This window comes from Neophocaena asiaeorientalis, unplaced genomic scaffold (genome assembly GCF_003031525.2).
Source record: "Neophocaena asiaeorientalis asiaeorientalis breed wild unplaced genomic scaffold, Neophocaena_asiaeorientalis_V1.1 scaffold33, whole genome shotgun sequence".
Classification (NCBI taxonomy): domain Eukaryota; kingdom Metazoa; phylum Chordata; class Mammalia; order Artiodactyla; family Phocoenidae; genus Neophocaena; species Neophocaena asiaeorientalis.
In genome coordinates, this window is record NW_020171988.1 from 1,829,745 (window position 1) to 1,852,190 (window position 22,446).

At 35.6% G+C, this 22,446-nt stretch overlaps 1 protein-coding gene across 4 annotated transcripts in view; it reads left to right on the plus strand.

The window, feature by feature from the left end:
* The window catches only part of ANKRD28 (ankyrin repeat domain 28), a 169,480-nt gene that overhangs the window by 59,989 nt on the left and 87,045 nt on the right, over positions 1-22,446 (plus strand). For 2 of the 4 annotated variants that reach the window (XM_024747532.1, XM_024747541.1), the window contains exon 2: positions 4,246-4,329. In XM_024747532.1, the coding sequence (XP_024603300.1) occupies positions 4,246-4,329 (84 nt within the window). Of the gene's footprint in view, positions 1-1,698; positions 3,148-4,245; positions 4,330-22,446 lie in introns of those variants that run through there. The other 2 variants (XM_024747547.1, XM_024747524.1) reach the window with 2 other exon arrangements.

A 22,446-nucleotide genomic window follows, 5' to 3' on the forward strand; every position in this document is an offset into this window, starting at 1 on the left:
TTTTTTTTTATTTTTTGTTTTTTTTTTTTTTTTTTTTTTTTTTTTTCTGGTAAGTCAACTGGCTTAAACGTGTGAGGTAACACTAGCCCTGAAGTACCTATTTAAAAATAACTTGTTTGGGAATATTATCACAGTAAATAGTATGTTCCTTTGTTACGTAAACTTTTTGCCATCATTATACATTGTTTGTCTTTTAAAATCACTTTTACAGTCTATTTTGCAATTATAGGTTGCAAAGCTCTCAGGAGAGTGTGTGCGTACAATCAGTGGAAGCAGAGTAGATTAGAAAGAGTATGTGTTTGTAATTAGGTACAACTTTATTAATTTGCCTAACTTTGGATATAATATTTAATTTCTAAGTCTGTTTTTTCTTCTATACTATGGCAGTGTAGCAAGGTCATTGTGAGTATTAAATGATAATGTATAGCACCTAGCACATCACAAATGTTCAAGAATATTATGTTTATTAATAAGAATGCTGGTTGATAGAAGAAAGAACAAAGGTTGAGGAGGTCATGGTATTTTCTTTGTAGTTTTCCTGTGGGGAAATATCCCCATCCTTGAGTAAGCAGAGAAGCAGGGAGGAAACAGAGAAAGCCAACAATAAATTTTTTTTTTTTTTTGCGGTGCGCGGGCCTCTCACTGTTGTGGCCTCTCCTGCTGCAGAGCACAGGCTCCGGACGCGCAGGCTCAGCGGCCGTGGCTCATGGGCCCAGCCGCTCCGCGGCATGTGGGATCTTCCTGGACCGGGGCACGAACCCGTGTCCTCTGCATCGGTAGGCGGACTCTCAACCACTGTGCCACCAGGGAAGCCCAAATTGGTTGTTTTGACACTTATTTGTAGCTTGGGATAATTAATTTTTTAGGAAGGGAGAAGATTCTTTGCTTTGGTTACCCTGTGCCTTTTCACTACCAAGGACTTGAAACAATAGTTTTACATAGCTATTTAACAGATTTAAGGCTTTATTCCACATCCAGATGGGAAGATAGAATTATTTCTTTTGTGAAATTCAAGTGATCAATAGAATTTTACAATTATAATTTCTAAAATATGAAATTTTTATTTTTTCCCTTTCAAAATATGACTTGGTTGTTTAAATTCGACAACTTAGAAATTGTTAGTAAATCTTAAATTTCTTTTGTTTAAACTTTGTGCATTCTTGAAAATAACATCTAGTAGATTGAAGATGGTCTTGGTAAAATAAGAAAAAGAAAACGTTAGGTTCATGGTATTTATATTCTCATAAAATGCTTCTTTATCTCTAGTTCTCTTTTATGGATTCACTGCAGACATTATCACTGCAGCTGTCACTATAGGGTTAAACATTTGCTATTTTGTAACATATGAAAGCAGTTAAGCTGTTTGGAATTGTTTACTTGCTAAAACCAGTGTTAGTCAGCAGAGGCAGTACACCAGATTTCCTTGTGGCTTTTCGTGGAAAATGTTAAAAGCGCACTCATTTTTCAGTTACAGAGTTTTTTAGTTTGATCTGGATTAGTCACAGAACTGGCATGAACCTTCTCATTGTGAAGGCTGTCCAAACGCACTATTTTTTTTCTCCTGCTAGAGGAAGTTGCATCCTGAGCAGTAGCTCAGCTCTCTGGTAAGTGTAACATGTGAGCATTACTAGGCATTTCATTCTGCGGTTCTGCAGTCTTTGCTCTTCAGACTGTTGCTCAGTTGAAATGCTACTGTGGCGCCGATCCTGAGGTTCTCTATTTTTTAAGGACCTACTCACTTGGAGGTGTCAGTGGCATTTTGCAAGATCATCTGAGGAACAGGAAAGCATCTGAAATCGACTGAAAAGGGTAACTGTAGCAGTTTTCACAGTGGAAGGAAACTATACTGGCACAGAGGCAGATGATTGAATAAAGTAGTTGGCTCAAAGAAGATGCACAGTCTGCTGTTTCTTCCTCTGAATGAAGAGTCTTTAATGGAAGCTGTATTCATGTGGAGATCAAAGAAAACACTGGAATGATAAACTACTGGGGTTTTTGTCCCCTTCTCTTTTTTAAAAATGAAAAGCCTGAAGCAGTAATTTGAGCTCAGATGCCTTCTAATTCCTTCGCAGCCTGCCTGTTCCATTCGGATTCTCCGCTAACACCATTTCTGCTTGGTGCCTGTTTCCTTTTGCTGGAGCAGCTACAGACCACTGCCTGATGGAGGAAGAATGAACGCTCTGCCTTGCCTATGCTGTCGATGGGAATAAAGCTAACTGTGTTTCTTATATGGAATATCTGGATTATTCAAGCCATATTCTAGTACCAAGAGTCCTATTGTCTCTTGTGGTCTGACTCATCGCATGCAAATGTACTGCAGCTTTGCTATTAATGCAGAGTGTTGTTTGTTTTTTTTTTCTTTCTCAAACACAGAAAGAATTGTCAACCTCTGAGCAACATTCTGAGAATTTGTATTGAGCTCTCGATGTATTTTTTTTCTGGATAGTATCAGCATTAAACCAGTGAAGCTGAAGAAATGAAGACAAATTAGAAGTGGAAACAGAACAATGAGATTTTATTTTTTGTTTTCAATTATAAGCAAGCCAGCTACTGGTAACTATATGACCTTGCAGGCAAGAGCGGGTACAGCTGCGATCTTCTCTGTCACAGCAGTTGTTTCTCATCTTATTCTGCAGCGTGTGTTGATGTCACCCAGACAGTGATCTTTTTATGCAAGTAAATTTCTGTGAAACAGAGGGATGTGATGACTGTTTTGGTAGGGGAAAAATATTTTTAAATGAGCTTGTCCTGGACTCAGTTTTAGTTATTGACATGTTGATGTCAAATTTCTTTTGAGTTTTACAGTAACCCAACAGAAAATAACAGAATTGTTTTCTTAGTAAGTTACAAGTATGTAGTTATAATTTTAAACTTCACTTTTTCCAATAGTATTTATTAACTTTAAAAAACCAGCTGCGCTGTTCAGAGAATGATTCTAAGTGTTGTACAGAAGAGGAGGAAAAACTACTTGTGCTCTTCCAACTGTGACTTTTATCACATAGCTTAGAATTCAGTTTTTTAAAAGAGCGAATGAGTCGAGTGTGTATTGTTGTTTTGGAGGAGGTAGAAGATGAGTCTCCTGCATTCATTTCTAAGTTGCCACAGGAAAATAAGTCCCTACATTCTCCACCTTCGGGAAGTGTATTGGTAAGATATGAGAGTTTATATTTACTGTATACTACTGAACTAGTAGGGTAAATTTTATTTTTTAAGAATAAATGTAATTTGCACTAGTTTCATTAAAAACCCAAATTAAAGCAGTATAGGTGTGTGAATATGATGCAATATTACTTGTATATGAATGCACACATTTCTGATTTTCACTTATTCAGATGTTTAGATAACATTTCAAACTTTATTTCTTAATCTCTTAAAAAGACTTTTAAAAATAATTTGAGGATAGTTATAGCAACCACATTTCTGTTTTCACTTAGTGGTTTTAAAAACCGATGTAACAGGAATGAGGGACTGTAACACCGAGGCGCAGCCTTTTCTGTAATGAATTGTATGTATTTACATGCAAGGCTGTTACATGAAAAAGAGTCAGACTTCATCTTTAATCTTATTTAATCTTATTTTTAATGCTGTTGTCAATTGACTTCTTGTTTGACTAGTATAATATGATACCTTATCAGGGAGGCTGTGTCGTTGATTCAGAACTTGTTATATTTAGATGTTCATGTGTCTGCCACTTCATGTTATTCAGGTTTACAGTAATTTTTGGTCTTTGAGTAGTAGTGATTTTCATCAACTGCCAGATTTTCTTTCTTTGGGTTTTTATCTTTATACATGTAATACTAACCCACGCAAGTTGTTTTGGTGCCCCAAACAGAACTTTTCAAGGAGGCCTTCGTGGGCCTCCACATGGGCTAGGAACTACTTGTTTGACAAGTTATATCCCACAAATAGATGTTGAGATGTCACACTTATATTTGGAAGAGACTTCCTTTTTACCGTATATATATTCAAAAGGCCTCCACTCATATAAAATAAAATCTGATTATGCTTATGCTACCTAATTTTGGTCATACGGTATTGATTTTTTTTTTTTAATTAGGCCTTTTTTTTCCAAGGAGGAATCCTGTACTTTCATATGATTTGACTTCATGAAACTTGGTTCATGTCAAAAGCCAAGTGATTATCATGATAGGGAAGAAAATTTTTAGATTTAAAAGTTATGTGGAAATAGCTTTAGAATCATCCATGTGGTGTGATTAATGTTTTTATTACTCTCTTGTATTTTAGCCATCACTGGTGCAAGCTATATTTAATGGAGATCCTGATGAAGTTCGAGCACTAATATTTAAGAAAGAAGATGTTAACTTTCAGGTAAAACAGTTTCACTGATACCAGCCTTGAAACCTACTTTTCTAGAGTTATGATTTTTGTTAAAAGGCATAACACAATTCTGTAACAGCTATTTTAAACGAGGGTAGAAGGGTCTTGAAGCAAACAGGAAGGGACTGGACATATATTCAGGGTAATGACTAAAACACAGGAGAACTAGGAGCCAATGCGGGTTTTTTGTTCCCCCAACTTCGTACTTTGAAAATTTTCACAGAATAGTTGAAAAAAGACTGAATACCCATATAACCTCCACTTATATCCAGCATTGATAACATTTACCACATTTGCTTTCTCTCCCATATTTACACAGATTATATTTATACTACACATATATTTTTTTCTTTCTTTTGCTGAATCCCATATGAAAGTAAGTTATAGACATCATGACACTTCACTGTTAAATACTTGTGTGCATTTCAGATGAGGGTTCTTTTTTTGTGAACTTGAAAGAAGAGACATGTCTATAAAATTTATAATATATCTAACTTGATTGTGAGATCAAATTTGCTTTCTGTGAATAACATTATACACAAAGGCTCATCTGTTTGGGGTCTCGCAGTAAATAAAGACATACTGTTTGAAAATTCCTCAGACTTTTAAAGATACAGTGGATTTAACATTCAGGACTGACATGACGGACAGTTTTAGAAAGAGTGGGCATATGGATAATTTCCTTCCATATATGTTTCTCCAGTGGCCAGACGTTTTTTAATTTACTAGATTGAGGCTGAAAATATATAATTAACTATAATAAGATCAAATTTATTAATGTATATGTTTTTACTGGAAGTGACTGTTTTCAGTATCTTTTTCATACATAATTCAGTTCTCTGAATGATGGAGAGTAGGGAGAGGTCATGATTCCTAAGGTCCCTATAGCAACAGCAAAACAGATTACCTGGAATTGATTGGCCAATTCTAAGAAAGCTGTGCTCTGCCAGCTCATCTCCAACTCTCATCTTTTCCCTCATTCTTTTGGACAGTACTATTGTGACCACTTGATGTTAAGTAGGTATAAGAGGTATTTATCTTGTTTTTAAAGGTTGAATTAACTGAATAGATTTGAATCTTTAACTAAAATGGTTCATCATTACACTTTTTTTTCCTTAAACATTCCTAAGTGAATTGCATTTAAGTTTACATTTATTGGAAACATGCACCTAGTTCAGGATTTATTTTAAACGGAACGCTGGTCACTTTATGTAACTGGGGTGTTCTAGAGAGTCTACTTTCCGTAAGACAGAAAATAACTATAGGAGTATAGACCAAGGAAAAGGAGAAAAAGGCTTTCTCTTCTGTTTAACTCTAGTATTTTTTGTTTGTTTTAAATAGAACTAACAGATCTCATCTTGGTGAGAAAGTTTGGACTATAATCCTACTTACCATGGTTAATTTCTCCATCATTACAAAGTCTCATTATAGCCAACTGCTTTTCTGCCATAGTAATCAAATTATCTTAAGTTTTTAAAATTTTATGCTCAAAAAATCATGTTTAAGCATCAGTTTATTCTGCTGTGATGTCCTTGGGAGGTATTGTGTTGTCTGTAACTAGTGTGTGACCCCCTAACTTTTATGACTTTTAGCTTCTGCTTTTCTCCTTATCGATTCCTTTCCTTGCTTACTTTTAAAACATCGTTTCTTAACATCTCCTAGCTTGTTCTCTTGCTCTGAAACTTAGAACCAAGCTTAGAACTAAAAGTCTGGTTAGTGCTTCAAATCAGTATGAGAGTGACTTTGTCTTCAGTGATTCATGGGTTTTTGACAAATTTTTTTACAGTTGCTTTTCTCGTGTGACTTCACAGTTGAGAGTATAGTCATAATTATCAGATGTGTTAAGTCTTTGGCCATTGTTCTAATTTAGGATGGTAGTTTTTGTTTGTTTTTTTTCTATTTTTGTCCTCTATGATAAGGAATTGCATAGAGTTTTAAGAGGCAGGTATGTATGTTTGTGTATGTGCAGGTGTGTGTAATAAAACTTACACTGTTTTGTAATATAAAACCCACTCACTCTTGATAGGTAATAAAATATTTTTAAGCTTTATGTCAGTGCGACAGTGGTGTTTTTCTAAAATAGATGTATTTAAATGAGTATTTGAGAATAACAGCTGACTTTTTTTGAAATTTACATTTTTTGCAGTTATTTTTGTAAAATTTTAGAGTGGGTAAAAGAGCTCACATTTGGTTCTATACTGTTAAGTAAACATTGTTAATTATTTTAGGTTAGCTTCTTGAGTCACATCCTGAAGTTCTGAATACTGTGGACCACTAACTAGCATCTTTCTTAGTAACACACCTAATTGATTTTTTAAAAACTAATATAAAAATTACACATTCATATTATTTGGTCTGAGAAGGAAGTCTTTTATTGTAGAAGCTAGCTGAGATGATTTCACCAGAAAATACTGGAGTTTTATATTCGGAGGCTTTGGGCCACAAGTAGTTGACTGAGTAAATATAGGTTTATTGCTTATATAGTAATTTAATCCAGAACAAGGTAATTGGTGGGGGGTTGGTTAAGACAGTAATGTCATACCTCTGAGTGAGCTTCTCTGTGAGACTCTTGGCTTTCTCCTCCTGGTAAAGAAATGATTGCTGTATCCTGCACTCAAGACAAACAGCCAGAGAAAGTGGAAAGGAAATTCTCCCTGTACATTTCCTTTTTTTCTTTTTTAATCAAGCAAAAAGATCTTTTCCAGAATCCCCACAAAACTCCCACTGAGTTTCCTCGGTTACAAGCCCACTGTAAACCAGTCCACCAGCAGAGGTAGAAGGGGATTAACTTTTTGCTTAGATCAGTCATTGTTCATCACCTGGTTCATCCCCTAGGGTGAGAGGCTTATCATCAGTGATTATATTGCACTCCGTATCTGGAGAAAATCAGCATTTTCATGAAGGAATAAAAGGGAAATAGTTGTTTGGATAGGTAACCTAGTAGAAGAAGATTTTTTATTGCCTAAAAATAGTTGAAATAGCAAACTTTTAGAAGAATAAGTCACTTGGATATGGAAGAAGCACTGTAAAACAAACAGGTGAAACGGTCAAAAAAATTTAAAGGCAGATTGGTATACATAATGTGAAGAACAGTTGGAGCATAAGTTGTAAGACCTAAGTGCTTCTATCTTCTTACCTTTATGCTACATGAACAAATCCATTTCACTTATTAGGACTCACTTTTCTTTTGTAAAATGTGTGGGATTACATTAATGGCCTTCATGTTTTTTTCACACCCCAAATTTGGGATGTTCTAAAAATTCCAAGTGACCTTGAATGACCTCCTGCTTTTGCGCAGAAGGTTTCATTTGTATTTTCAGGTTTATGTGGCCAAAATAATAATAATAATAATAATAAATGCCTTTCCCTAGGATTTACCAGAACTTAATGCCATGCCATGTTGTGGAGCCCAAATAATTAAATTTGAAATATTAATAACATATTTCAGAGGAAAGGTATGACTTTATAAGAAAATTTTCTACAAGCAGAAATTGTTTTTCTTAATCCACAGTGATAGAAATTGGTGTTAATTATAGACTTTATTTCAGAGACAGTGATGTACCTAAACATTTTTATGGTACCTGCTTTAACTCACACAGCAATCTTGTAAAGTTGGTAGGTTAACATTTCCATCCCACCAATAGGTGACAGAACTAAAACTTAGAAAGTATATAGCAGAACAGACATTTGAACCTATGTAGATTTGACAGAAGCCGGGAAATAAAAAAGTAAATTGGAGAGAAATATTTTTTCTTTTGCCAAATAGTGCCATAAAGCAATAATTGTTAAAAAATGGATTTTTCCCCCTAAAAGTTATGTCCACATTCTGTGTGGACTCATACCTTTTAAACTGTAATACAAATGTGATCCTGAATTTCATAGTCAAGTGCTATTAAAATTTTAGCATTGCAAATGGGTGAATAAACAAGCCTCCCTTAGTGCCATGTTCTTTGGCTGGTTAAAAATGTCATTCGAAGTAGTGTCAGACTGGGGGTAATTATAATCTAGCCAACACCGTTTTTAGTGTTTAAAACAGGAAGTCTTAGATTATGACTTCTGTGACTGTGACCCTTTTTAAACTCAAACGAATTGATTAAGAGCTAGTCAGTAGATCTTGCCTGTATCATATAAACTTGATAATTTTGAAAATGCTACCTTGTATATTTTTCATATTGGTTTCTGAATTTAGATGTACTTTTTTATTCAGAATATTTGGGGGATTTTGCCAAAGTAGTCTTCAAAATTATTAACATCTTCTAAGCTTTCAAAAATACTTTCTGGGATCATTGAAATGATGTTGCTTTTACTTTGTTAGATAAAGTGTTTGGCAAATACATACATGTACGTGTATGTACATCACACAAGCAGATCATTTGTTTTCATTATTATTGTAATAAGGTAGTTGGCAGTTTACACAAAGTAGTAAACCATAAGTTTACACAGGTTGCCTGAATTCCACCCACCCTCATTCTTCACAATGTTCTCTAGTCTTTTCTAGAAATTAGCAAGAAGTGCTCTAATCTTTAATAAATCTTTCTTGTGACCACAAGTCGCTTCTGCTGGCTGTCAGTACACCAAGCTGTTGATGTTTCTGGAGAGGTTCTTAAAAACCTCCTCACTCAGTTACTTGAGGTTATATGAACTCTCTGTCCCAAAACTGTATGTGTGTACATGGTCTTCTGTAGTTACAGTAATTAGTATTGTGGCCCGCAAACCTCCAGCCCCATCTCAAGTGTACCCACCCAATTCCCAGCTGGCTTCCACGGAGCATGGAGTGAAACCAGGGAGGTAGTGAAGAGAAGAACCAGGTTGGCTTCCACCCTGGAGAGGGTTGCCCTGTAGTTTCTCCATCCCTAGAAACTGCACCTCTCCTCTGTTCTTGCCAGTGCTTCTAGATTTCAGCCTCAGATTTTCAAATTTTCTTCACCAATGTTCTTGTTCCCTCCAAGATCCGTAAATGAGCGTATGTTCCATGTCATTGTGACTAAATGGCTGTTATGCTGGTCCTGAAACAAAGGAGGTTTTGTCTAATGAAACCAGCTGTTTTTTCAGCTAGAAACTGGTGGTGATTTATCTTTGTATTCCATTCATTGTTTCTTATTTGGCATATATGTTTCTTCATTTTCCTTTTTTTCATCCCGTATATTTGGGGAATCAGTCCATACCAGTCTAGAGAGAGCTTCCTTATTCTTTATAATCACATAGTTCTACACTTAGGTGTTTATAACAATTTATTTAACCAGTCCCCCTCTTGGAGGGCATTTGGATTATTATTAGTCTTTATTGCAAATTGGTAATAACTGAGATAAATTCACCAAGTAAACAGACATTCTGGTGGGCAAGCAAAACTTTAAGTAATTTATTTTTTAAGTAAAAGGTTTATTTAGAGGGATACATACTCCATAAACAGAGTGTAGGCTGACTCAGAAGGCGAGTGCATGGAAGCAAAACTTAGAATGTTGGGATTTATTATGAATTATTTAAATATATTATCAACTTCCCAAATAGACTAAATGTCCTCTAAGTTCTTTATTTGAAGCAATTTTAGTGGACATGTTTGTATAAATTGGTGGTGGGTAAATAAGGATAGTTACATAGCATAGTGAAAATGTCATAGATTGTGTCCTGAATTTCAGCCTGAGCTGAAATTACTGATTGGCCTGGTAAGTCTCATCTAGCACCTCTGCCTATTTTTATTTAAGTTTTATTGAGGTATAATTGACATGCAATAAATTGCATATATTTAAAGTGTATAATTTCATAAGTTTTGACATGGGTGGGTATGTGCCTGTGAAACCATCACCACAATCAATATAGTTAACATTCCGAATCATCATTCCCAAAGGATTCCATTTGCCCCTGACCTCTGATCTGCTTTGTGTCACTGTAGATTAATTTGAATTTTCCAGAGCTGTATACGATATGTCCTCCTTTTATCTAGCTCTTTTCTCTCAGAATAATTATTTTGAGATTCATCCGTGTTGAGGCATGTGTTAACAGTTCATTACTTTCTGTTGCTGAATAGTATTCAGTTGTCTCAATATACACAATTTGTTTATCCACTCACCTGTTGATAGAGTTTGAGTTGTTTTTCTTTTTCATCTATTACAAATAAAGCTACTGTGAATGCATGTCTACAAGTCTTTGTATGAACATATGCTTTCCTATCTCTTGGGTAAATATATGTTGGTGGAACGGTCAAACCATATGGTAGGTGTATGTTTAACTTTTTAAGAAACTGCCAGCGTTTCTGAACTGGTTATACCATTATACATTCCCACCAACGGGATATGAGAACTACAGTTTTTTCCACATCTTGCCAATATTTGGTATGATTAGTCTTTTCTAACCTTAAACATTCTAATAGATGAGTATCTCACTGTGGCTTTAATTTGCATTTCTGAGATAACTGATGATGTTGAGCATCTTTTCATTGCTTCTTGGCAATCTTTGTATCCTTGGTGAAATGTCTTTTCAAATGTTTTTGCTTGTTTTTTCCCTTATTGGATAGTTTTCTTACTTTTAAGTTTTATATGTTCTGGACACAAGTCCTCAATCTGTGGCTTTATTTTCACTCTCTTCTGAGTGTTTTTGGAGAGCAGAAGTTTAAAAATTTGATGATGTCCAATTTATCAATTTTATTTTTTTATGGATTTTTGTTTTGGTGATGTGTCTAAAAAAGTCTCTCTTGGTGTCACATAGATTTTCTCATCATATCTTCTAGAAGTTTATAGTTTTATTAAATTGTACATTTAGATCTACAGCCTATTTCAAGTTAATAATTGCATGTGGTACAAGGTGTATGTCAAAGTTCACTTTTTTACATATGGATATATCCAGTTGTTAAAATATTTGTTGCAAAGGGGGGTTCCCTGGTGGCCTAGTGGTTAGGATTCTGGGCTTTCACTGCCATGGCCTGGGTTCAGTCCCTTGTCGAGGAACTGAGAATCCCACAAGCCACAAGGCGTGGTCAGAAAACAATTTTTTTGTTGAAAAGACTATACTTTCTTTACTGAATTGCCTTTGCATTTTTATCAAAAGTCAATTGCCGATATATGTGTAGATCTATTTATGGACTCTGTTATGGTCCATTGATGTATTTGTGTAGCTCAACACCAATACCACACCATTATGATACTATAGTTTTATAGTAAGTCTTGAAACCAACTTTTTTCTTCTTCAAAATTGTTTTGCCTTGTGCTTCCCTGGTGGCGCAGTGGTTGAGAGTCCACCTGCCGATGCAGGGGACACGGGTTCGTGCCCTGGTCTGGGAGGATCCCGCATGCTGCGGAGTGGCTGGGCCTGTGGGCCATGGCCGCTGGGCCTGTGCGTCCAGAGCCTGTGCTCCGCGGCGGGAGAGGCCACAGCAGTGAGAGGCCCGCGTACAGCAAAGCCTATTCTAGGTCCTTTGCATTTCTGTGTGAATTTTTAGAATCAGTTTGTCAGTCTTTGGGGGAAAAGGGAAATTGGAATTCTGTTGATCTATAGATGAAATTGGCAAAAATCAACATTTTAGCAATCTTGGTTCTCCTTACCTATGAACAAGTTATATTTCTCCATTTATTTAGGTCATTTTTAATATCCCTCAGCAAATTTTGTAATTCCACATTTACATCTTTTGCAGATTTATCCATATTTTATAAATTTTGTTCCTACTATAAATGTTATTTAATTTCAAAATAGGCTAATTATTCTCCACTCCTGAGATAATTTTTCCTGAGTACTTTATCCAAGGTTCTGGGAGTGATGAGTTTTTCTGGTTTGGCTGGTAGGAACAGGACACTGTTTCCTGTGTGCGAGCCAGGCACTGTTCCGTCTAATGCGTGCATTCTCATCGATGATGATATCACCTCCAACTTGGCAAAAATTGTGTTTTTTGTTGGGATGCATGTGTGTGTGCGTATGTGTGAAAAATCTTACATAGTACCATGATTTGTGGCCCTCTAAAGGGCCGAAGTGTATAAATTAGGTATACAGTGGTATTAAAATTTCATGGGGGCAATTAGGGAGAAAAAAATCTAAAAAGGCTCTTGGGTCAGGGTGATAAGGAAAAAAAAGGTTGAGAAACACTGCTTTAATTATTTTGGATGCTCCTTTTCATTAGTCTCCAGTGGTATTCTTACACACGTCATGTGCTGCTCAGTACTCAGTGGAGGACACGAAGGGATATTCTGCAGGTCTCTGAGATTCTCTCCTTGTACCATCCTCTCCTCTCTGTTACTCTGTCCTGAGAATTCTAATCCTGGTTTTCTCCCCAGACTGTCAGCTCTGTCTCTTCAACTCAGGGAAATATGCCTATTAAAAATATACATAGCTCTGGAAAAGCCATTGAGAAGCATTTTATTGATTGAAACAGCTGACTGACATTCCACTGAATGTTTTCACACTTACACCTTACATATTTTGTGAAATGGCAATTTTTTATTGTAGTCCAGCAGTATTTTTTATAAAGAAATTCTGTACATTAGTTTTCAAAACACTGGTGTTGCATTTGATAATTAAAATTGCCCAATCAGGGACTTCCCTGGCAGTCTAGTGGTTAAGAATCTGTGCTTCCACTGCAGGGGGCATGGGTTCGATCCATGGTCAGGGAACTAAGATCCAACATGCTGCAAGGTGTGGCCAAAAAAATTAAAAAAAAAGAAACCAAAAACAAAATTGCCCAATCATAGATGGCATCACCTCTGCTCCCTCTTACTCTTATAAGACCTGGTATTGATATGTAATTTTGGTGTTTTATTTTTTTATGAAAAGCAAGTAAGTCGTAGCCTAGGAGTATCTGATTACTGCTAAATATATAGAAGAGAGTAAATTCAGTATTTAGAATAGGATGCTCTGTGGACTTGTCTTTTTAGTATTACTACTGATAGAGCAATATCTAGATTAAAACATGAATTAATTACTAGATTCAGAACTTCTTAAATAGAATTTGCCCCAGGGCAAGAATCATGCCTTCCACTGTGTAAGACAGATAGCACTGGAAATGGATTTTGGAGGTCTAGTAGTTACATCATCTGTTATAGATGAGGCAAAAATAAGACCCCTGGAGTTTATTTGGTCACTTCCATTTAGCAGAAATAGCTTAAGAGCCTGGATTTGTTAATGTCCAGTTCAGTTTTCTGCCCATGTTGTCTCCCCTGGCTTGACACCCCTCATTTCTGCCCAGTGGGTTACTATTACAGCAAAGTTCTTAGCTTTTCTCTTGTAGCCATAAGTATATAAGCCCTTAGTAAATACTTGATAGCCTGATTTGATATAATTTGGTATGTTGGTTCCTTCCCTTGACGAATATGTGCCACTTACCATGCTGGGTATTGGGGAGACCAGTCATACATACTTTTTTCCCCTGTTGTTCATGCTCTTTCCCGACTCAGGATATCAGTTGTGCCCACATTGTCTCCAACTCCCTTTACCTCGTCTTCAATTTCTGTTCATTCTGCAGATTGCAGTTTATGTCAGGCAGAACTCTACGATGGCCTACAAAGTTCTCATTCCCTGGTGTACATCTCCTGTATAATCTCCTGTACTGTAAATACGATAGGATGGCACTTCTGTGATGAGTTTATGACATCTGGCACAGTTGGCTTTAGGAAAGTGAGATTAGCTGGATGGACCAGACCTAATGACATGAACTCTTTAAATCTGGATCTAGAGTCAGAAACAAAGGGAGTAAGGAATGTGATATGAGGCAGATTCTCTGCTGCTGACTTTGAAGATGGAAGGGGCCACATGCCAAAGACTGTGGGACTGTGGGAGCAGAGGGATCCTTCTGGCTGACAGTCAGGAAGGAAAATTGGAACTTCAGTCTCTCAACTACAAGGAACCAAATTTTGCCTGAATGAGCATAGAAGTGACCTTTTCCCTTAGTCAGGCCTCCTTTTGAGAACACAGCCCGTTGACACCTTGGTTTCCACTTTAAGAGCTACCCTGAGCAGAGAACCCAGCCAATACCATACTTGGACTTCTGCCCTACAGACTGGTGAACTAGTAAATGAGTGTTGCTTTAAGCTGCTGTACTTAATGGTAATTTGTTATGCAGCAATAGGAAACTAATACAAGACTTAAGTATCTCTTTTTCTGGAACACCTTTCCTGGTCCCCCAGGTAGTATTATGTTAGCCTAATAGATGGCTGTAGCACTCTGAACTTCTCCTTTGTAACACTCAATTTATTTGTGTCATGTTCAGTAACTCTCTGGAGATACAGACCTTGTTTGTGTTCTGTATTTATACCCAGTATAGTCATCCCTCAGCATCCATGGAGGATTGATTCCAGAACACCCTCCCCCATCTCCGCCAGACAACCAAAATCTGTGGATGCTCAACAAGACCCTTGTATAAAACGGTGTAGTATTTGCCATTTGTATAACGTACGCACATCCTCCCATCTTCATGTATACTTTAAATCATCTCTAGATGACTTACAATATCTAATACAATGTAAATAGTATGTAAATAGCTGTAAATACAATGTAAATGGTATATAAATAGTTGCTGGCCTGGGACAAATTCAAGTTTTGATTTTTGGAACTTTCTGGAATTATTTTTTCCAAGTAGTTTTGATCCATGGATACAGAAGGCCAACTGTAAGTAGTAGCCATTTAAAAAGTGTTAGAAATGAGTAAATAAAAATAAGGCATAGTCTCTGACTTTAGCAAGTCTATAATCCAGAGTGTTTGGCTGTATTGTTTGTAGGTGTTTTCTTGTTTGTGTCAGGGGTGTGTGGGTTTTGGGTTTGGTGGGTGGGGGCAGTCTACTGTCAGTTGCCCAAGTGCAATTAAGCTAAACAGGCTTCTTTCCACAGTCTTTTTGCCTTGCATTCCCATCAGTACTTGTTTAGACAATTCAAATCACTTTGACATAGGAAGGGTGAATTCTTTAAAAAAGCAAAACCAAAAAAACATGTGTGCTTGAAATGCAGGCAGGCAAAGGCTCTCGTGAAAAATAAATTTATCATTTGCACCATTCTGCTGATGGTCTATCAGAGCATTGACTTTAAAGGGACAGCTGGAGGTAGACCTGTTCCACCCTGTTCTCTGCGGAGGGGACTAAATCCCATCTTCCCTCAATGCTCAGGAACAGAAGTTGGTTCTTAGGGAAGGTATTTAATAAAGTTTTTAGCATTTGCATTTCCCTGACAACCTCGAAAGCAGCTTTACTGTTGTATTACAAGTCTAAATCATACTCAGTAAATAGAAGTAAAGTTTGCAGGATTCCTGAGCATGACACAAAAGCAACACAGGAAATAATAGAAACGTTGCAGGTGAAGAGGGGATTCAGAGATGTCATTCAGTGTTAAGAACTGCCTAATAAAGCCAAGTGTATAGTTTTTTGATAACATGGGGTTCAGTTTTCATTCAGATCATGTTGCCAAAACAGTGACACATATAAACAAGTCTAAATAGCTAATACATTGGTAATTTTATGTAAACCAAAGTACCTGTAATAGCCAGAGTCAGATTTGGGAAAGGAAACTTCTTGTCCCATCCTATCCCAAATCATGTATTGACAAATAAAATATAAAATATTTTAGATGATAATTTTAGATTATCTACTGTGAAAGTGAGTGATTTGAGTCGATTAATTACTAAATATACATTTTTCATAAAACAACAGTGATAAAACCTTGAGATTTTTTTTGTATCTTAGCATAATTACTTGTTGAGGAAAACGTAAATTACATAAATATTTTAAACTAATAATGTATCATTTTTTTCCCTCAGTAGTTTTTCTAGAGAATCAATTATTTGAATATGACTTACCCAAGTGATTTGAAGCATGTTTTCCTGTACAAGTGCAAAAAATAATAATGTATTCATTTTAGAATATATTTGTCTTCGTATGAGAAAACAGTTACAAAATGCTATGTCAAGTTTTTATCATTAGTTTGGAAGATAGATACGTACAGTGAGGGTTTTGGTGTTTTGTTTACATAGAAACTAGATTATTGTGTTTTCAGATTGCGTTGCACAAATTTCTGGTAATAAAATTTCTATTTTTATTCTTAATTCCCTTGTAGATCCAAATGGTAGTTGGGGGAAGGGCACGGGTGTAAGGGTGAGTAGTTTTCTATTCCAATATTCAGGAGACTTTCATTTTCATTTTGAACATTAGTTCAGGAGAATGAATCTTGACAAACCAACAAAGGAAGCTACTTTTCTTAAGCTGAAATATTGTTTCAGAGCCTGTCTTTTCTGCCAATTTTTTTTTTAAGGATTTCCTTTTTTAAAAAAAGTTGTATGTATGTGTGTATGTATGCATTTATTTATTTTTGGCTGCGTTGGGTCTTCGTTGCTGCGCTCAGGCTTTCTCTAGTTGCAGCGAGTGGGGGCTACTCTTCATTGCGGTGTGGTGGGCTTCTCATTGCAGTGGCTTCTCTTGTTGCAGAGCACAGGCTCTAGGCGCGTGGGCTTACCCTCAATTTTTTGATGCATGTTTCCTCTTAGTTCAAATGTGTTTTAATCGATATTTTGAAAGAATGTTGAAGCACTCATGTCTGATTTTTTTCTCCTTTCTTGTAACCTTTTAAAAATTATGAAATATAACTCATTTAAAATATGTAGAACAAATATAGAATGTGATGAATTATTTAAATGTAACCACTACCCAGATCAAGAAACAGAACACTGCTAGCATCTCACAAGCGCCCTTTGTGCTCGCTTTGTGATTAGAACTGTTTCCTTCCACCCCACAATGTAACCAGTAATCTGACTTTTTTTTTGGTGGTATGCAGGCCTCTCACTGTTGTGGCCTCTTCCATTGTGGAGCACAGGCTCCAGACGTGCAGGCTCAGCAGCCATAGCTCACGGGCCTAGCCACTCCGCGGCATGTGGGATCTTCTTGGACCGGGGCACGAACCCGTGTCCCCCGCATCGGCAGGTGGACTCTCAACCACTGCGCCACCAGGGAAGCCCTGACTTTTATTATAGTCTCTTTCTTAGTTTTCTTTTATAATTTTGCCACCTAATTATTCCTCCCTAAAGCAGTATAATTTTGCATGTTTAATTAAATGAGTCATACAACATATATTCCTTTGGGTCTGGGTTCTTGTGCACAAACTATCTCATTTTAAAAATTTACCCATGTTATGTGTTGCTAAAGATTATTCATAGTATTCCACTGAATGCATATACCACAGTTTATCCATATTCTGCTGTTGATGGACAGTTGGGTTGTTTCCAGGTTTTGCCTGTTGTAAACAATGCAACTATTCATAAGCATGTCTTCTGTTGCAAATTACCGTGCATTTCTATAAGACATATACCTAGGTATAGAATTTCTGGCATATAAGGCTATGTGTATATTCAACTTAGAGAATGCTATATTCTTAAAGAATATACACTCCCATTAGCACTATATGAGAATTTTTGGTGGCCCACATCCTTGGACCATATTCTTGCTTTTTGTCTTATTTATTTAGCCATTCTGTGGTATGTGGTAGTATCTCATTATTTGTAAAGTTTGAGGGTTTTTTTTTTTTTTTTGATGACAGTGTCCCGTGCCTTTTTATATGTTTATTAGACATTCATATAACCTCTTTTATGAAGTGCCTGTTAAATCTCTTGCCCATTTTTCTTTTGATTTCTCTCTTTCCTTATTAATTTGCAGTAGTCCTTTATATATTCTGGATATGAACCCTTTGTGAGTTTTGCAGATATCTTCTCCCATTCCAATTTGCCTTTTCATTCTTTACTGTGTCATTGAACATGAGGTCTTAATTTTAATGTAGTCAGGTTTTTCAGTATTTTCCTTTATTGTTAATGCTTTTGAGTTTTTGCTACCTTAAGAAGTCCTTCCTTAACCTGAGTCGTAAAGGTAATATATTTGTTTCTCAGAGCTTTATCATTATGCTCTTTAAATTTAGCTTTATGATATACTTGCAGTTAAATTAGGCATATAATGTTAGGTAGTGGGGAGTTTTTCCCCCCCTTTCCAAGTGGGTACTGAATTGTCCCAGCACAATTTAATTGCCCATATTTTGTTGGACTGTTTTCTAACTGTTGAATTTTGAAAGTCCTTTGTATATTATGAATGCAAGTTCTCTGTCAGATATGTGATTTACAAACGTTTTCTCCCAGTGTATGTCTTGTCTTTTTATCCTCTTAACTGTATCTTCCTGAGAGCAAAAGTTTTTCATTTTGATGAAGTTGAATGTATCAGTTTCATGGATTTAATGTATCAGTTTCATGGATTGTGCTTTTGGTTTCACATCCAAGAGCTCTTTGCTTAACCTACTTGTTTTCTCCTATCTTTTCTTCTAGAAGTTTTAAAATTTTAGATGTGGCAGTTAGGTCTATGATTCTTTTTGAGTTAATATTTGTGTTAGGTGTTAAGTATAGATTGATGTTAATTTTTTGACATGTGGATATCCAGGACCATTTGTTGAAAAGATTATATATCCATTCAGTTGCTTTTTTACTTTTGCCAAAAATCAGTTGATCATATTTGTGTGGGTTGATATCTGGACTCTTTATTCTGGTTATCTCTTTCCCTTTTAATACCACACTGCCGTGATTACTGCAGCTTTATAGTAATTCTTGAAATCACATAGTTTAAGACCCCCAACCATGTTCTTTTCTATCAAAATTGCTTTGACTATTTTAATATCTTTGCCTTTCCACATAAATTTTAGGTTGTTATATCTACTATGAGTCCTGCTGGGATTTTGATTAGGATTGTATTGGATCTATATAGATCAAATTGACATCTTAACAATAATGAGTCTTCCAATCCATGAACATGGTATTTTTCTCTATTTAGGTTTTCTTTATTTCTTTCATGAATGTTTTGTAGTTTTCAGCATATAAATCTTGCAGATTTTTGTCAGATTCATACATAAGCATTTCTCTTTTTTCTTTCTTTCATTCTTTCGTATTGTAAATGTACAGTTTTTAAAATTTTGATTTCCAGTTGTTAATTGCTAGTATATAGAAATACAGTTGCTTTTTGTATGTTTACCTTGCATTCTGTAATTTTTCTAAACTCATTCTAGGATTTTTTTTAATAGATTCCTTGGGATTTTCTCTATATACAATACCTCATCTATGAACAGAGACAGTTTCATTTCTTCTTTCCCAATCTATATGCGTTTTATGTTACCAACTAGAACTTCAAGTATGAGAATGAATAGAAGTGATGAAAATAGGCAAACTTGCCTTGTTCCTGATCTTAGAAGGAAAGCATTCAGTCTTTTGCCATTAAATAGGATATTAGCTGTAATTTTTGTAAATTACCTTTATCAAGCTAAGGAAGTTCCTTTTTATTCCTAGTCTGCTGAGAGTTTTTTTAAAATCATGAAAAGATGTTGTTTTTTTAAATGTGATGATCATGATTTTTAAAAAAATATTACTTCTACAGTTTTTGGTTTTTTTAATTTTATTTATTCTTTGGCTGCATTAGGTCTTCATTGATGTGCACGGACTTTGTCTGGTTGCAGCGAGTGGGGGCTACTCTTCGTTGTGGTGCGCGGGCTTCTCATTGCAGTGGCTTCTCTTGTGGAGCATGGGCTCTAGGGCGCGTGGGCTCAGTAGTTGTGGCTCGCGGGCTCTAGGGCACAGGCTCACTAGTTATGGCGCACAGGCTTTGTTGCTCTGCGGCATGTGGGATTTTCCCAGACCAGCGCTCGAACCCCTGTCCCCTGCATTGGCAGGCAGATTCTTAACCACTGTGCCACCAGGGAAGTCCAGGAACATTTACTATTTAAATTGCCCTCTGAATACTGCTTTAACTTCATATCACAGATTTTGATATATTTTCATTTTCATTCAGTTCAAAATATTTTCTAATGTCCTTTGAGATTTCCTCTTTCCTGGGTTATTTAGAATTAGTTTTCTTCTTTTATTCTACTTTACTATTAAAGTATATATTTTGATTTTCAAATACTTGGGGATTTTCCAAGTGTCTGTCTCTTATTCGTTTCTGGTTTAATTCTGTTATGGCCAGAGTACATCCTTTGTGTAATTTCAGTTTATTTTAATGTATTAAGGTATGTTTTTTGGCCCAGAACATGGTCTACCCTGATGAATGTTTCAAGTGCAGTTAAAAATAATGTTTATTCTTTTGTTCTTAGGTAGCGTGTTCTGTAAATATAAGTTAGGTTCAGATGATTACTAGTGTTTTTTAGCTCATCTATATCTTTGCTAATTTTTCTGTTTACTTGTTTTCTTTGGTACTGGGTGAGGCATGCTGAAGTTTCTTGTAATTGTGGATCTGTCTCTCCCTTCCTTTTTAGCAGTTTTGCTTCCATGACTTTGAAGCTGTTATTAGGTACATATACACTAGTATTGTCATACTAATGAGGTTTTGTCTGCTTCTTATTTATTTTGGGGGTTTTGTTGGGGTTTTGTTGTTATTTATTTTTGATGAATTGACCCTTTAACATTATGTAATGTGCCTCATCATCCCTGGTAACTTTCCTTGTTCTGATTTTTCATCTGATATTACTAATAGAGATACTTTAGCTGTCTTTTCATTACTGTTTGCATGATATATCTTTTAACAACTTTTAAACTTTCAGCATACATATATCATTGTATTTTAAATGGTTTCTTGTAGGTAGTATTGTTTTTATATCCAAAATGACAATGTGTTTTTTAATTATTGTGTTCAGATCATTACATTTAATGTGTTTATTGATATGGCTGGATTTAAGTCTGCTGTTCTGTTATTTTTGTCCCTTTTAACTTTGGCTCCTCTATTCCCTCTTTCCTTCCTTCTTTTGGATTATTTGGATATACTGTTTTTGCGAACTTAATGACATTTTGACCATATCTTTATTATTTTCTTAGTAGTTGCTCTAGGGATTATAATATAAATACGTGTCTTTTCACAGTCTACATAGAGTTAAAGTTTTACCACTTAAAGTTTTAAAAAAAACAAAAGCCCTTACTTTCCCCTCTTTGTGTTAGAGTTGCCATGTAATATATGTAATACACTGAATTCCTTCCCAGGTAACATTAAAATTTTTTGCTTTCAGTAAATTGTGCATCCTTCATATTTGAAGATCTGTTTCCCTCTGGTAGCATTTCCTTTCAGCCTGAAAAAACTTCCTTTAGCATTTCTTGTAGACCAAGTCAGCTGGGAATTAATTTCCTTTAGCTCTCTTTTATCTGAGAAATGTTTTTATTCTGGCTTCATTACTAAAGGATGCTTTCATGTCATACAGAATTCTTGTTTGACAGGTTTTTATGTTTTTATTTTTCTTCAGTTTTCTGGCCTCCCTGGTTTCTGATGAGAAATCCACAGTCATTTGAGTATTTCTTTTATATGTAACTTGCCTTTAAAGCAGGCTGAGGGAAAAAAAAAAAAAAAAAAGCAGGCTGAGGAAAACAATTTTTGTCTTTCTATTTGGGCTTTAACAGTTTGATTATGGTGTGTCTCAGTATGGTTTTCTTTGCATTTATCATATTTGTAGTTCACTTAACTTATTCAATGTATAAATTTATGTCTTTTACCAAAAATTGGGAAATTTCCAACGATATTTCTTCAGATTTTTTTTTTCCTGTGTCAGTTTCTTTTTCCTCTCTTTCTGGGACTCAGTGACACAAATGTTAACCTTTGATATTGTCTCAGATTGGTATTGTATTCAATACAGATATTTATACTGAAAATCTTCCTGGAATACAAGGATAATTTCTTTAAAGGTATTGACAAGTCTTGGTTATATAACTAAGGGGGAAAGTCCTCCTTTTGATTCAGCTGGTAAAAGAAAATATAAATTATATAAATCACTTAAAGAATAACATATAAAATCGCTTAAAAGTAACATACTGCCACATAGACTTGACTTTAAAACATTTTCATAGTTTAAGATTTTATTTCATAATTTATAATTTAAAATGGATCATTTTGGTTCCCACCCCCAAAAGAGGTTTCTGTGTGTGGTATATTTACAGAACCATGTTGATTTTTCCCCACCACAAATAGCCATGTTTATATTTATCCACTGTGTTCAAGCATAGAACTCTTGAGATAAGATCAGATCTTTCTAGTGTATCTAGTGATTTAACTGGTATATTTCAAGTTCAGGATGAAGTTTTTCCCCCCTCTGATTGTAGCTGTGTAATATGATTCTTGATTTTTTTAGCTCTACTCTAAATTAATGTTTAAGG